At 45.4% G+C, this 16,596-nt stretch overlaps 2 protein-coding genes across 5 annotated transcripts in view; one reads left to right on the plus strand and one right to left on the minus strand.

The window, feature by feature from the left end:
• The window catches only part of G3BP2 (G3BP stress granule assembly factor 2), a 28,677-nt gene extending 27,992 nt beyond the window's left edge, over window positions 1-685 (minus strand). Inside the window, exon 1 of the mRNA XM_018553294.1 lies at window positions 392-685. The gene's annotated coding sequence lies outside the window, so the exon portion shown is untranslated. The remainder of the gene's footprint in view (window positions 1-391) is intronic.
• Window positions 686-6,057: 5,372 nt separating this feature from the next.
• Window positions 6,058-16,596, plus strand: part of USO1 (USO1 vesicle transport factor) — a 67,650-nt gene continuing 57,111 nt past the window's right edge. For all 4 annotated transcript variants that reach the window (XM_018553295.1, XM_018553297.1, XM_018553296.1 and 1 more), the window contains exon 1: window positions 6,058-6,329. In XM_018553295.1, the coding sequence (XP_018408797.1) occupies window positions 6,261-6,329 (69 nt within the window). In that variant the 5' untranslated portion in view covers window positions 6,058-6,260. The remainder of the gene's footprint in view (window positions 6,330-16,596) is intronic.

Genomic DNA, 16,596 nt, shown 5'->3' on the forward strand with positions numbered 1-16,596 from the left:
CTGGAAAGCCACCGTGTGAATTGATCGTAAAGGATGGTGGTGATAGGAGTTATAGCTACCCAATGATGACCAGCAGACTACCTGCAGCAACAATGGGCTCATTGTAATTTGCAGGCCATGCCTTGGCCTATTGTTTGCAGCCTTGCTCCCTCACACCGGTGTGCTGCTTTAATTTTCAGCCGCCTGACATATAGGTGAAGAGTAAGCAGCACTAGGCTGGTAGATGTCACGTCACTTTCCGGCCTGAGGAGATAGTGGGGGACTTACCTGGCTCAGGATGTCACCCACACAAAGCCCACCCATGGTAGAGGAGCCCGCACTGCGCCCAGCCCCACAAGGCGCACCACGGGCACCTACGGCCGCGCAGCTAAGCCAGCCATGTCGCACTCACCTCAACAAGAGCCGGCGAGACGGCCGCGATCCCCGGACACAGGAGGAGCCCCGGGCCCCGTGTGACGATGGCGACACAATGTTGTTGTTGATATGATCACCCCTCGGGCTGCGGGCGGCAGCTGCAGGGTGGGATTATGGCTTCGTGCTCTTGACGTCACCAGAGTGACGCAGCATTCGGTCACTAGAACGGAGTCCGCGAGATCAAAACCCAGCACCCTTCGCGCGTGTGCGTGCTCCACAAGCCGAAGCTAACGGGTCGCCACGCCCTCCGCGACGTCACTGCGCTGCGAGGAGGGGCCACCGGCCTGTCTGACTGTTGTTGATTTTTTTTTTCTATTTTTCATTTGAAGCTTTATTTCTACTTAGCGTTGCTAACAACAGAATTAATTATTGTGGAGTGTGTCAACCATAGCAATGCATTTAACTAATGCTATGTTATAGCATTTTCATGTTAAATTTATATTCTTCTTTTTCCAAAATTGAATAAATGCATTTATCTTTTTTTTTATTAGAGTCTGCAAAGCTTAGCAACCACCATCAGTGGGTCAGGGGGTGCAATGTTCAGGCTCTTGCAGACTATTTCTCCAGCCCCGAGTCCATTTGGTTATGGAGCTGGAGGAAGTTGTGTATTTTCATTTATTTATTACAGGTGTTTATATAGTGCCAACAAGTTATCAATGGACTACAAGTGCATCGTCGTTCTTGTAATCCACTACGAGTCCCTCTGCCGTGGTGTTTATGCATTCATAGATGCTTTGAATGGATCTGTAAATGAATGACATACTGAATTAAAAGAGACACAGGATCCTGTGGTGAGAAGCACCCCACGATTAAGATAAATGGGGAGGGTGGGCAGGTTGGGGGTGGGCAATTGCTGAATGGTTCCATGTTACACCCCAAATATGGGCTCTGTAAGGTCCAGGACACTCCCACATATAGTGATCAAGTAGAAAACATGGTGTTTGGATTCAAATTGACAATAGGTCAGTGGGCTCTGATAAGGCCTTTTGAAACCTTTTGTTTGGCCCTCTCATTAGACGTTGTCTACTCGGATAGGACCATTAGGCCCCATTCACACTAAGCGACACTTACCTCGAGCTGATTTCCGCGCGGCGGGATAGCGTGACTGTTCGGGCGACGATCACGCGACCTTCACAGTCGGGCTGCATTCAAAAATAGCAAAATCGTGCGACACCCGTGGGAAAAAGGGTCCTGCACAAGAGACAGGCGACATGGAGCTGTACATTAGAACAGCTGCATTGAAAATCATTGGCCAGCGACTTCTTGCGATATCGCGCGGCAAAAATGCACGATATCGCGGCGTAAATCGCGCGATAAAACGCCCAGTGCGAATGGGCACTTATAGGCCATTTAAGGAGTCCATGTTACCAGACTATTTGTTTTAACTAAAATCTTCCCAAAAGAATATACAGTCTGTGTATTTCCCATCTTCACCTGTAAGTCTCTCTTGCATAGACACCCACATGACCTGAGACTGCTGCTGGGTGCCGCAGTTTGAATGTGATATTAGCATCCCCAAAGCTGTCATTTAAGTGACACTCTAAAAGACTATGCGGGGCAGAGGAGTTATATAATAATTAGACACTCTCAGAAGACGAGAGGGCTATAACGTGCAAGAAAGGAGGGGCTGTGCTAGGGAATTGACACTTTTTGGAGTAGTCAAATGTTCTAACAAGTGTGAACTCTCTTCCATAACCGCTATTTACAGATCAAGTCTCAATCCTGTGGAATTGCTACTCTTGTATGCATCTTCCCCATCCCACTTTATCTCTCAGTTTTTGCAGGATCCTTGTAAACTGGGCACACTGAATTACCCTTTAAAGTGACACTAAACTCAGGAATGAAATCTTAAAAATGCATTCAAGTACCTTGCAAAATGTATTTGTGTATCCTGTAGATCCTCAAATCATCTCTGAATTCATGCTGACACTATGTTCCCCCTGGTCCCTGTGTGTTGTAAAGTAGCCACCACTCCAAGCTCACTCCCGTGATGGACTGCAATGTCACATTTAATTTACATAATTTGTATTGAGATTGTATTCCATCACAGGAGCGAGGTTTGGAGCAGTGACTACTTTACAACACACACAGGGACCATGGGGAACAAAAGTAGCCACCCTGCAGAAGGAAGGACAGCGTCAGCACCAATTCAGAGATGATTTGAGGATCTACAGCTGAGTGATACACAAATAAGATACATTTATGTTAACTGGGTACTTTAATGCATTTTCAAGAAACAACTCCTAAGTTTAGTGTCACTTTAAACTTTTTACAGTGGAAGCAAGAATTCCAACAGTCTCTATTAGAAGACCAGTAGTAACAAATTCTGCAGCTATTTTATATTTAATCGATCAATCAAAATTAAGAGAATAAACGATTATAAACGTTGTCTAAACGATTGTTCCTGCGCTGCGGAATATATAAATATTTGTAATAATTAACTTTAAACCTATTCTTCAATAGTATTGAATCACACCAAGAGTCTATGTCGTAATCACTACAGCTTCCTTTCTGTGTTGAAAGGATGTGGGATTTTGGGCACATTTGCCCACATATGGTGGTCCTGCCTGGCTATCCAGACCTTCTGGGGTAAAATAGCATGGTATCACAAGAGAATAGTTGAATCTTTCAGCAAGCAAGGTTCATGTTAAAGGAGAACTATGGGGTTAAGTATTTTCACCATAGTTGTCCTTAGGGTAACCAGAGGACACAAACAAGCGTCCTCCCGTCACCCTAGGCTCAGTATACCGCGAGCTACTGAGACTGAGTAACCAAGCATCACAAGTGTTGCAGCCAGAAGACTACAAGCATCAGCAAGTGTTGTATTGGTTGACAGCCCTATAGAGGTCTAATTGGCTGGGTGCGCAGGCAGCACTAAGAAGATTTTTGTTACATAGTTACATAGTATTTGAGGTTAATTAAAGACACAGGTCCATCAAGTTCAACCGTTATGTGTAAGTGTGTGTGGTGTGCATGCGCATGAGTCCCTGTGTGGTCCTAGGTTTAAGGAGTACCTGTACCCAGGGGCGTCCCGAGGCTGGGTGTCACCCGGGGGTAAGACCGGGTGATGTCATTGCGCATGTGCGTGACGTTGCTGTGCGATGACGTCGTCGCGCATCCGCGGTGGTCTTTTTGACGCCTGCCGGCGGTGATGGACGCCGGCAGAGAGAGGAGGGGACGTTCACCCGGCGGGATAAGCCGCCGGGTCCCCTCCTCTCTCCTGACATCGGCCTCTTGGTCCATGACGGAGTGCCCGACACTTCATAGGGGGTGACACCAAAATGACTGACAGTAATTTTGGTGTCACCCCCCAATGGTGGCACCCGGGCTGCAGGCCGCACCCCCCCGTGACCCCACTGCTTGTACCCATGTATGTTAGGGTCTCTGAGGAAGGTATCTAATTGATTTTTGAATGATTCAATACTCTCTGCTGATACCACTGCTTGTGGCAAAGAGTTCCAAAATGTACCCGCTCTGACTGAAAAGAAGCCCATTGTTGCTATGTGACTAAGAATGGAAGAGCAAAAGCAGAGACACCGGCACTCCAGGGTGAAAAACAACAAAGGTCTATTTAGTGACGTTTCAATTTATTGACTATTTCAATAAATAGACGTTTGTTGTTTTTCACCCTGGAGTGCCGGCGTCTCTGCTTTTGCTCATATTTGTGACGGCTGAAATCCATCGACTACCGTAGCAAGCGCTTCTCGAAAAGGGATCTTGCGGTCAGGAGTGCGATGGAACTATGGACTTTCTAAGAATGGAAGAGGACACAGTGGCGATATTAAGTTAAGTATGAATGTGCTGAGGGAGAGGGACCTAGAGAACATGTACAAGTGTAATTTGATTAAAGCTAAACTCCAGGCACACACACTTTTATTAAGAGTAATTACTCAATAGCCAAAAAGGATATAAATGCACTGTGTAAATTAAATGCCTTTAGAAACCCATGTGTTTCTTTATAAAGGGAGTGATGGGATCATCATTGTGCTGCACATAGTTTGTGCAGGAACCTCAACCGTAGGAGGGATCTAGCAGGTTCACCCACTACAGGCTGCCTGAAGAAAACTACAAGAGGGGGTTGTTACAAGACCAGTCACCCTGCACAAGGAGAAAAAGCATTAGTGACCGGTCATTATTACAGGAAGCTTCTGCACAGAGGAAACGTTTAACACTGGACTACTACAGAGATCTGGAAGAAATACATAAAGCACAACAAGATTCCAGTAAGAATACACATGTCACTTATATTTAGACAGTATTTCCTCATCCCGAAGTTCAGCTTTAAAAGCATTAGTTGTTAGTCATTTTATTTTGTATTTTTAAAATTACAAACAGTAATAAAACATTTGTTAAACAGAGTGGGTTCAGCCTTCTGTCCTTACTGATTCAACCTCACTTCCTGTTTGGTCACCGAGGCACTAAGCAAGATGATATCCCCATCAGGAATACAGACGTCAATCAATCCAGAAAAACGGGGATATGAGGTACTGTAAATTCTGCTGCTTAGGTCCAATATTGCCAAGGTCAAATCTGATTTGTGAAGCTCACTGGCTTTGGTTAGGCAGCTCTCATAATCTAGGGAACCTTAAAGGGCAAAGAAGAAGAGAATGCAATAACAGCACTGCACCAATGGTTGTAGAGTCCAGGAAGATTTTTATTACTTCATATTAGGATAACATAAACCAACCAACACGTTTTGGAGTCTCAGACACTCTTCCTCAGGGCTGGAATGGTGGGATTGATTTATCAATGGACTTACAGGATCTCCTAAACTTATGTAGCTTAAAGTTGTACTAAACTCTGAAACTCTTTTCAAAAAGAAATCCAGATCATACATATATACATTTTCCAGCAAAGTATTTCTTTACATTTTGCCCAAACACTTAGTCATCTTGTTTCCAAACAGCAGGCTCCAATTCTCTCAGCTCTGCTTCCCTAAACCTCCTTTTAAGTACATGATCATGAAGGACAGAGCAGACTCCAGCAGCCATCCATCTACTAGCTTGGAGAAGGGAAGACTAGGGCTTAGGGGAGTAGTTTGCCCTCCTGTATAGACACATACAGCTTACTAGCACACACTAGGATGGCTCCATAGGACCCTGCAAGGGAAAGGAGCCACCCTAAAAAGGATATCATGGCCAATGCTCAAGGAACTAGCTGATCCTTCAGGAATATAAAACGTATAAACCTCAAGAAGCAACATGTATTGTAAATGATTTAATCAGTGTTTGAAATCACTTTAAGTGCATGTGAAAATTTGAACAAGGTGTCATGTTTTTTGTTGCTGTAAAATTGCAGCAATCTTTTAAAGACAAGACAGAAATATGGAAGCTAAAACAGCAGACCTATCCTTATAGAAATGTGGGATGTGACTTCTGTTCTCTTCTGGAAGATGCAAGTCTATCACCCCCTGCCTTGTGTGCCTCTGAGCCGTACACAGCATTTCTACGTGAACCGATGTGCACACGCCTGTTTGAGGCAAGCTCAGGAAGCCGTGCACACGGATGACGATAACTACTCTGTAGTCTGCATGCTCCACATCACCCTAGCTGCTATAATAGGTTTCCTTACGGACAGCAAAGTCATGTGACAAGAAACCTCAGCGCCTACACGTCGCCGCCACGTATTCCGCGCATGCGCCGCCTGCCCTCGGCGCTTCCGGGTTTCTCATTATTCCTCCATGCCCACGTCATCACACCTCTGCCCTGTGTACAGTGCTTAGTGCCCCCGCCCCTTCTTCACCCTTCACCTCTCTGCGTTTCCCAAGCACCGGGGCCTTTTCCTTTACCCTCCGGTGCCGGAGATCCGTGTGCTCTCCCTGCCCGCGCCTTACAGTCTTCTTCACCATGAATTTCCTAAGGGGAGTGATGGGAAGTCAGCCAAGCTCCGGGGTGCAGCCATCTGGAGCGGACACTGTAAGTGACAGCACTGCTGGTGTATATAATGTCTATTCTGAGGTGTCATAGGTAGCAGCATAGGGTCATTACAGTCACACACCTGTCCTTGGAGAATTAGGTGCAATCTAAGGTTGCATGTGTAAGCTTTATGTGCTGCATTGAGTGTCATGGCTAGAGTTCCTACATATGGGGTAGCCAGCTCATGTCATTATAATCTGACACATATGGACTTTATAGACGTTGTGGCTGATTAAATAAGAACAAGCAGTATTGACAGGCTGCCATGGGTGGAGGTAAGTGTCTTGGGTGGGTTTCACTCACTGTTGTTCTTCAATCTATAGGCTGATGTAAGAAAACAGGTTACCCAGCAGATCCGGTTCTTTCACAAGACAACATAGGCAGGGAGCTTAGGGCCCAGGGATGTCCAGAGGGCCCAGCTACAGCCTTTATGCTCCTGAAGAAATCCAATATATCAAGGCTTGTAACAATGCGATCATGATGATTACCTCACATGACCTCACTTGAGATCGTAAAAGTCTTGAGATATTGGATTCATGACTATGTCTTTAGGGCTCATTTACACCCTAATGTTGCACTAAATGCACAGTATCCATGTGTTAAAAAGAGAACTATGGGGTACATTGGTTTTGGCATTTTAAGTTCCCTAATGCTACAGGAATAAATTTTGCAATGTGCTCCTGTAATCAAAATCCATCATAAGCTTGCGATTCCATATAATATACTGTGGGCGGGGCTAAGCATCTGTGCTGAGATGTGATCCTGAAAATATTGCTGGTAAACAAAACAGTAAGTCACCAGCACTCCAAAGGTTCTCCAAGCAAAGGTCCTGTTATTCCATGTGTACAGTTACATCGCCAAGTGTAGCAACATTTCGGGACGCATCCAGTTCCTTCATCAGGCAAAACTTAGTGATGCCCGTTGAAGAAACTGGACGCGTTCCGAAACGTTGCTACACTTGGTGATGTAACCATACACATGGAATAAAAGGACCTTTGCTTGGAGAACCTTAGGAGTGCTGGTGACTTACTGTTTTGTTTATCTGATCCAGCGGTGCCATCCGCTGTCATTTCAGCACCCCCCCCCCCATTGGAAGTTGGGGCATTTTCAGTCATGTAGGGGATCCCCTACATGGAGTGCGGTGGGATCCCCTACATGACTGAAAATATTGCTTGGGGACCTCCCCACTCCTCTTTCATCCCATTGGGTGTCAAAGCCTTGTAGGAGCTGCTGCACATTCAAGGATACCAGCGCAGCAGCTCTGTCCCCGTCTCCCCTACATGCTGCTGTCCCCATCTCTTCTCCCTGGCTCATCGGGAATAACACAAAGGAGATCTGCAGCAGCACTTCAGTAACTGGTCAAGGTAAGATCGGTTGCTAAAGCGCTGCTCCAGATCTCCTTTGTGTTATTCCCGATGAGCAAGGTAGAAGAGGGGATGGAGCTGCACGGGTATACATGAATGTGCAGCAGCTCCTACATGACGCTGTCACTTAATGGCAGGACAGAAGAGGGTTGAGGATCCCCACAATATTGTCAGGGTCGCTTCTCAGCATAGAGCTTAGCCCCGCTTACAGTAGATTAGATTGAATTGCAGGCTTATGGTGGATTTTTGATTACAGGAGTACGTTGCAAAATGTACTCCTGAATCATAACCAGTGCCAAATACAGTGTAACCTATAGTTCTCTTTTAAAGTGTTTTTCACCATAGCGAGCTACAGCTTGCGGTATACTGAGACCGCCGCAGCCGTGATGGATCCCGACATTGCTGTCGAGATCCACCCAGCTGCATGATTGACATCTGGCTCTGCCTGTCTAGAGGCATAGCCAGCTGTACCCGCCCCCTCCCCCGTTCGTTCTTCAAGTCAGCGGGGGAATCTGCAGGGAGCCGTGAGTGACAGACACGGCTCTCTGCAGGGACAGGATCGAGAAGTGAGCGAGCGATGGTATGTGTTTGCTCACTTCCCGATCTACCGAGCCGACGTGTGACAGTCTCATTGTCACACTTTGGCTCAAACTATGAGGTTGAGTGAAAAGCACTCACCTCATAGTTCTCCTTTAATGCACATTATTGCACAGTGCACTGCAAGCTGGGTGCGTGTGTTGCCATTCATTAGAATGACACCCCAATGCACCTCCTGGTGGGTGGGCATGTATGCACAGTATTGCAGTACCGTTCATTGAACAGCACATGCCCACTGGGAGTTGCATTGGGGTGCCTTTCAAATGAATGGCAGCACAACATAGTTACATAGTTACATAGTTACATAGTATTGCCGAACCCGAAGTTCCATTGCACCTGCACACATCCCACGAGCAATACTGTGGTGTAAGCGAGTCTTAAAGCCCAAATGAATGTTCAGTTTAAATTGGCTAAATACAGTTTAGGTGCTTCAAAGCAGAAGGCGTGCAAAGTATTAAGGTGTCCATACACTGCATGATTCTCGTACGAGAATCGCAGGAAATCCCACAATCGTACGAGAATCGTGCAGTGTATGGAAGGCGTGCGACCGTTTCTAATGTACGATCGCACAACTTTTGTATATCGAGCATGTTGGAAAACCAGCCGTGAATCGTATGATTTGCGGCTGGTTTTTAACATTATCGAGAGATCACTGCCGAACGGGCCGGTGTGCGCATGCTCACACTGTCCGTTCAGCATTGCGATGATCGCAAGTACGATCTGCCTGTCCAAGATGAGCAGATCGTACGTTTTTTAAAGTACTTTACAACCCTCGCAAGACAAAAGTCTTGCAAGGGTTGTAGAGTGTATGGGCACCTTTTATAGTATGTTTTCTTTCTAAGGTAGCCACAGCCTGAGTTGAAAATCCTGTCCCCTGCCAGCATGCTGTAGAGAAGGACCCTTGCTGTCTGTGGGAAGCAGTGGTCTCTTTTTAGAAGTCCGGTACCCTGCCCGCTGTGTCCGGGCTAGAGCTCTGCAATCTGCAAAGCTCCTTATTCGTTGGAGAGCTCTAGCTCTGACACAGTAGAGGGTGTTTCAGACGTCTGCAAAGCATCGCGTCTTCCAGACAGAGATCCTTCTCTACAGAATGCTGGCAGATGACCGGCTTTTCTACACAGGCTGTGGCTACTTTAGACATTGAACACCTTTTGTTAACATGCACTGCATGTTTTTACATTTGAGGAGTCTCCCCTTCTCTCACATCAGAGAATGGCAGCCTGATTAAGAGTCTATTCACACCATCTGCGTTGGAGCTGTGCTGGCCGTTGTTTCCAGTGCAGCCCCCATGCAAGACGAGGCAATTTGCCTTGTCACAGATGGTGCCCTTTCACACCACTGTGTAATTACTGCAGCGTCTGTGTGAATGGGTCCTTAAGGATGATGGGAAGGAGAGGAGGAGAAAGGCAGCAGAAGATTGCTTGTTATTCAAGGTGCAGCGTAGTGGTTAGCCCTTCTGCCTTGCAGCATTGGAGTTTTTATGTTCTCACTGTGCTTGAGTGGATTTCCTCCAAGTACTCCAGTTTCCTCCCACACTCCAAATTGGCCCTGTATATATAATGTCCCTATCTCACATGCATGCATACAGATTGTAAGCTCCTAGGGGGCAGGGACTGATGTGAATGTGCAACTATGCAAAGTGCTGTGTAAATTGTCAGTGTTGTATAAATCCTTGTAATAAATAATTAAAGTAAATAAGGTGGGAGTTTGTTTCAAAGTGCCATTGACCGCCAATGTTTGTGGGATCATTTTGTAAAGGTGTGTGGGGGTGTTAACCAATGATAGAGGGGTTAAAATGCCACTGACCACCAATGATGGGGGGGGTCATTTTATTGCTCCAGTACTTGGCTCCAGTACTTGGCTCCGTTTACGTCAACAGCAGCATGTTACTTTACTTCTAAAAAATTGTGGCAAGAACGTTGGTGTGCCATTGTGGGTGTGTTTGTACTGTCGTAGCATTTTAGGGTCTTAAGAAATGCATGTTTTTCTTTTATATAGTTAAAAAATCGAAAACTGTTTTTTAAATACTACCAAAAAAAACTTTACCTGTTTAAAAAAATTGTTTTTGGGTACAGTGTTACATGAGTAATTGTCAGTCAAACTGTCCCAGCCTGGTAATGAAGGAGTTTGTGTAGGCTGGTAGTCAAGTGGTTATTGTAAGATGTCTATACCCTTTGTTTATAATATATACATATGTATTTGTGTTCACGACTGGTTCTATAGCTTCTACCAATGAGAGATGCGGGGAGAGTGCATTTAGTCCTAGCTGTGTACCTTCCTGTCACTTCACTAGGGAGGATGCAGATATGTGTATGTAGACCATTCCTCATGTCCCCTGGCTGTAGGGCATGGGCTTGTTTTCCCCCAAAGACAAGCTGGCATCTGAAGAGCTCCTCTTACCTCGTCCATAGGCATTATTGTGCAAGTTTGAATGTTTGTATAACAAGGAATGCTAGTTCACTGTCCACAATATGCAGACACAGCCAGCCTCCTTCTAATATTTGTAGGCACCATTAGGCCCCTTTCATACAGGTGTCAGCAGGGAATCCATACACAGATGCCCTGCTGATTGGAGCACTACGGAACAATTGTTACTTTTGTGCTGCCTGTATCCATTCCGTTTTTTCCTTCATCTCACCGGACCCATGTTAGGTCTATGGGCAGTTGGATGTAAGTAAACGTGATCATTTACATCTAACTACTTCTGATCTGTCACGATCAGGTCAGCCAAAATGGAGCTAGGTGGAGACTGTTTACATATAGACTAAGGCTGGGCACACACCTTACAACCATCGCAAGACTTTTGTCTTGCGATGGTTGTAAGGTACTTAAAAAAACGTACGATCTGCCTATCTTGCATAGGCAGATCGTACTTGCGATGATCGGCGGGCTTCCGATGACCGCAATGCCGAACGGGCAGTGTGCGCTTGCGCACACCGGCACGTACGGCTGTTATCGTACGGACATGCCACAAACCCGCCGAACATCGTACGATGCTCGGCGGGTTTTCGAACATGTCCGTAAGTTTAAAGTTGTGCGACCTTACAGTAGTAGAGGTCGCACGGCTTCCACACACCTTACGATAATCGTATGATCGCGGGATTTCCGTACGATTATCGTAAGGTGTGTGGGGACCTTTTACAATGGGCTTCCAATCAGGTCCACCTGAAAAACTAACAAGCGGGTCTGAACGGACTGCCCAAGTGAAAGGGGCCTAACGCATTACAATAAAGCTGGCCATACACTGGTCAAATTTAAGTCCTGCAGACTCAGCGGAAATTCAAGCTGTGTGTTGTTGAAGGAGCCAGTGTTAAATTTCTCATCTAAACAGTGACTTCAGCCCACCCGCTGCATTTACGATTCGGGTATTCCACTCTAAAAATACAATAGCCCGGTGCATAAGGTGGGAAGGGAATTGAGTGTTGTTTTATTTTTCTTGTCCAGCTTGCGGGTCATCCGCAGGTAATCACAGTGCTGACGGTTGCCTGCATTGCAGGTGTTTTATTATGTAAGGACTGTTTTAGATGACAATTTTTTAATAAATAGTATAAAAGGGACTGAGAGTGTACTCAATGTGAATTAGAAGTGCAGCATCTAAAAGTGTAGTCTCTAAACAGTGTCCATCAGAAATATTCAGATAAATGCTTTATTTAAAACAAGCTATTCAAAGTTTTTTTGGGGCATCTATCTACTGGTAGTAAACAGTAGACATATGCCCCAACATGTAAAAAAACAAAAAGTTGGCAAATACCATCTAACATACCTGTGTCAGCGCCACTCGCTTCCAGCTGCAGAAGTCCCGACTCCCGAACCTTGTGAAGGAGGAAGTGTGGGCAGGCGCATGTACAGTCCAGATCACTGGAGGGGAGAGGAGGAGCTCAATGGACGCAGCCAGGAGCGTACATGCCGGACAGACTCCGCAGGACATGAGGAGTCTGCGCTGGATCAGAACGGCACCAGCACAGGTGGGAGTGTGGAAAATGAGTGGAAGGAAGAAGCTGTTCGGATCAAGAGGCATCACATTTGGTAAGTCCTTACAGCATCATTGGTGGGGGGGATCTATGCCTTTTAATATCACTTTAATGTTGCTTTTGCCATATTATATTATTTTGTTTAATTATTTGGAATTTTATTATTTTTTGCAAATGCAAAACTTTCAAATATAAATCGATATTAAAACGCTGCGTTTGAGGTCTGGAAAAGGCTTAGTGTAAGAAGACTTGCATTGCCTGTATCATTTTAAATGCGAGCTCTATTAAAGTGTTTGGGCTGTTACAGGTTAGATGATCAAGACGTGTAGTCATTTTTTACCTCCTCCTTGTAACCATGATTCACATAGTGAAAACACCCTCATAAGGAGCTTAGTCCTCTGGACTACTCTGCTAGTTCGGTGTGTCAGAGGATGTCTATTAAATAAGGAAGTCTTCTGACCTGCTTAAAGTGGACGGGTAAGGTCAGAAGGTTTAGAGCTGGACTCCAGGAAGAGACACAAGTTTCTGCAGCTCAGTGTTAATGCAGCGAGGGGAATTTATCAAAACTGGAGCAGACAAAATCTGTAGCAGTTGCCCAGGGCAACCAATCAGCGTCTCTGTTCAGTTTGGTCAGTTGAGATTTGACAATGAAAGCGAGATGCTGATTGGTTGCCATGCACAGTCGCTCCAGTTTTGGTAAATTCCGCTCAGCAGTATTTTGCAATGGAAGAATCTGATTTTGACTCGGGAGAAGGAGGCACCATCCAGATCTGCTCCAGCGCTCACTCATGGGGTAACCAGGGAGACGCTGATAGGAGGAGAAATAGTGTTTTTACAAGTTTGCCTGAGTTCATCTTAAAAGTGTATCTGTAGCCAAAAGTTTTTTTTTTTTGTTTTTTTTTTTAGAGGATGGAAGGGTTTGAAGCCCCCCTTTATTTTTTTTTGCTCTCTGTGTCCTGTCATGGGGACCTAGACAGAAAATAACAAAAAACCTGACAGTTCCAGTCATTCCCTTCCCTATCCAAAATGGGTATGCTATGGATGCACTTTAAACCAACCTTACATATGTTCTTTAATTCTGAATTCTGGGGTGAACTGATACTGTTTAAATACAAGAGACGTGTATTCTTTTTTTTTTTTTGTATTCCTTCCTCCTCTATGAAGGGGCTTCCTATAATAAAGACCAGTCAGTGCTGCTCCTTCTCCTTGTGCAAGGTGACTGGTCTTGTATCAACACTGTTGTATGCCTGAAGAAGGGACTGCCTGGTCCCGAAACGTCGCTTGGTGTATGTGACATCATGTTCAGTCAATAAAGGAGATTGACTGCTCTCTACAAACGCAGTGCGAGTGACTTTATGGTATTTTGGTCTTGTACCAGTGGGGACCTGTTGCTGATAATACAAATGAGTTGCTCTGCATTGATGTTGCCTTCCTTCGTTCCAGTCTTTGTTAGTACTAACAAACTGCCAAAAAATGAAAAAGCATCACTTATATTTATACGTAATGAGACAATTAGTTTACATTATTAGTTGACATTATTTTATTAGTTACATTTGAATGTGGAGGCAAACTGACAGTTTAAAATACTTTTGTTACTCGCAGTTTATAAATGGAACCAGATTTATGTTATAGACGGACATCTGCCGGCATAGTAATCTATTCTTTGCCTTGGCAGCTGCAAGAAGCACATTGAACTATTTCAAGCATTCACAGAAATTCTTCAGAATAAAGAACATTTGTGCGGCCATGTAGGAAGAAATAAATGCAAGTCCATTCTCTTATTCAGCATTTCACTTAAAGAGGAACTTCACCTATATCTTTAAAATAACAACAAACACACCTTTTTAGATGTGTTTGGTTATGACTAGGGATGCACCGATACCGGTATTTTGGTACCGAGTACGAGTACCGATACTTTTTTTCCGGTACTCGCCGATACACATTGCAGAGTACTGGAAGTCCCATACAGGAAGCCAGGTGGCGTGTAATGACTCGCCACCCGGCTTCCCGATTAACAAGTATGCCGTCCCATACGAATCCCCATAATAATAATAAGATCCAGCATGTCTCTGCAGTGCGGATCTCTGTCCCCTCTCACCTCGGCATTTCCAGCCTGTCACCCCCAGGGCCTCTCCAGCCAGGAGCGGCCTTCCTCCGATACCCAGCCAGAGCCTGGGGGTTTTAACCCTTATTAACTTTACTTACGTTTTGGTTATACATACCATTCAATGTTTCTTCCTGTGGAGAGAGCCCCACTCTTTCACATCAGAGTCCCCCACGGTACCCTGGCTAAAAAAGGCTGGTATAGACCTGTTGGTGGATCTGCTTAAAGTGGACATTTACAACCCTTTCACTAAAAATCACCTCAGCATACAGATCTGCATGCTGATTTTAAATCATCTTGCATTCATTAGTTAAACTCTATTTGTAAGTAAATTAAAAACAAGTTTATCTACTTCCTGGTCCATTTCTGGCACAAACAATGGAAGTGCCAACGCGTTGTTTTTGCACCGTTTTACAATTGTGAAGTTAAAAGATTGTTATACATCCGTATACAAACAAGCCCAGAGCACCTTCTAAGATTATCTTTAGAACTCGCCAGTTTTTATAAGTAAGCTAATCAGGTTGCCGAGCTTTCAAGCCAGTTAGACTGCGCATATTCACTAAAGGGTGAAAAGTGTGGAGAAGGCAGGAGAAGTGAACAATCTAGGACAACATTGCTGAACTGGAAAGTGAGCTGAATTGGAGCCTTTTTCTAAATCGGCTATGTTGTCCTAGATCAGGGGTCCTCAAACTACGGCCCGCAGGCCACATCCGGCCCTCCAGGGTCCTTGACCCGGCCCGTTCGGGTATCAAGGCCGGGTATCAAGGCCGGGGAGCTGCAGGCCCCTACCTTTACTACCTCCTGGCCGGCCGTTGTAAAAAAACGGCCGGCCGGGAGCTCTCTAGATAAGCCACGCCCACTTGCACGCACGCAGGAAATGCAGTCAATTTAAAAACAGGCAGCGATGCCTGTTAACATACAAGCGATCCGCCAGCTATAGAGCCGGGCGGATCGCTTGTATGGGCGGTCGGCCCGTGTCCCCTCCCCTCCCATTGTCGCGCTGAGCCCGAGACCAGCATAGTGCCTCTGTCACAGGGGATCAGAGGGAGGTCGGTACAAGACCTCCCTCCGGTCCCCTCTCCGCTGTAAGAATGCGGAAGTGATGTATATTACATCACTTCCACATTCTTGTGTCACTCTCCAGCTTCAGACGCTGGAGAGAAGCTGATGAAGCAGACCTCTGCTTCATCAGCTTCTTCGGGGGTCCTAGGTGACATTAGGGGTCTTGGAGACCCCTGATGTCTCCATAAAGAGGACCTGTAACATCTTTTGCTATCACATAGGGGGATTTCTTAGCCCCCTATGTGATAGCAATAAAGTTAAGTGAAACAAATAGGAAACAAAATTAAAGATAACATTTTTTTTAAATTACACATAAACATTTTTTTTAAAGTCCCCATCAATACATACACGCATGCAAACATGCGTCGGGTGCGCATACCTGCCAAAAAGACGACTGCGCACATTACGCCGCACATGTTGCATATCGCCGCGAACGTCGCAATGAGAGCAATAATTCTAGGGCCATCAATCCCTGATAACACTAAACTGATGAGCTGTAAAAGTTTTTAAAGTGTTGCCTATGGTCAATTTTGGGTATGGTGTTTTTTTTGCGATTTTGCGAGTGCACGCAATTTTTAAGCTTGACATGTTTGGTGTCTATTTACCCGACGTGACCCCGACTTTTATATTTTATATTATGTTTTTTTGGAAAATTTTCTGTAATTTTCCCGTAATATAGTAAAAAAAATAAAAACCGCAGTGGTGATTAAACACCACCAAAATAAAGCTCTATGTGTCCCCAAAAATGGTATAAAATTAATTTCAGTACAGCGTTGCAGGACGGAATAAATGTCAGTCAAAGTACCGCAGCGCTGAATAATGAAAAATGGCCTGGCCAGGAAGGGGGTCTAAACACCTGGTCTTCAAGCAGTTAAAATAGGCCAAACCGCCCTAAACAACATAATCAATCGGCCGGCCGCCCACCCGCGGGGTCCAGGGAGAGATCGTCATTCTGCCGGCCCCGCCTTGCTGCGCCCTTTTATCTCAGGGTGCATGCCGAGGCAAACCAAATGCCTTGGTTCCTTTAGTAGCGTAACATCATTCACACCAGAGCAGCAGCTGCTGGAACGCACAGCAATTGCTCACTAACGTTCCCCCTTTGTTCTCGGACGGGAGGGGGCGTGCCCCAGTAAGCTTACCAGTAAGCTAATCGGTAAGCTAACCAGTAACCA

Source organism: Nanorana parkeri, unplaced genomic scaffold, assembly GCF_000935625.1.
Source record: "Nanorana parkeri isolate BGI_ZX_2015 unplaced genomic scaffold, ASM93562v1 scaffold115, whole genome shotgun sequence".
NCBI classification, from domain to species: domain Eukaryota; kingdom Metazoa; phylum Chordata; class Amphibia; order Anura; family Dicroglossidae; genus Nanorana; species Nanorana parkeri.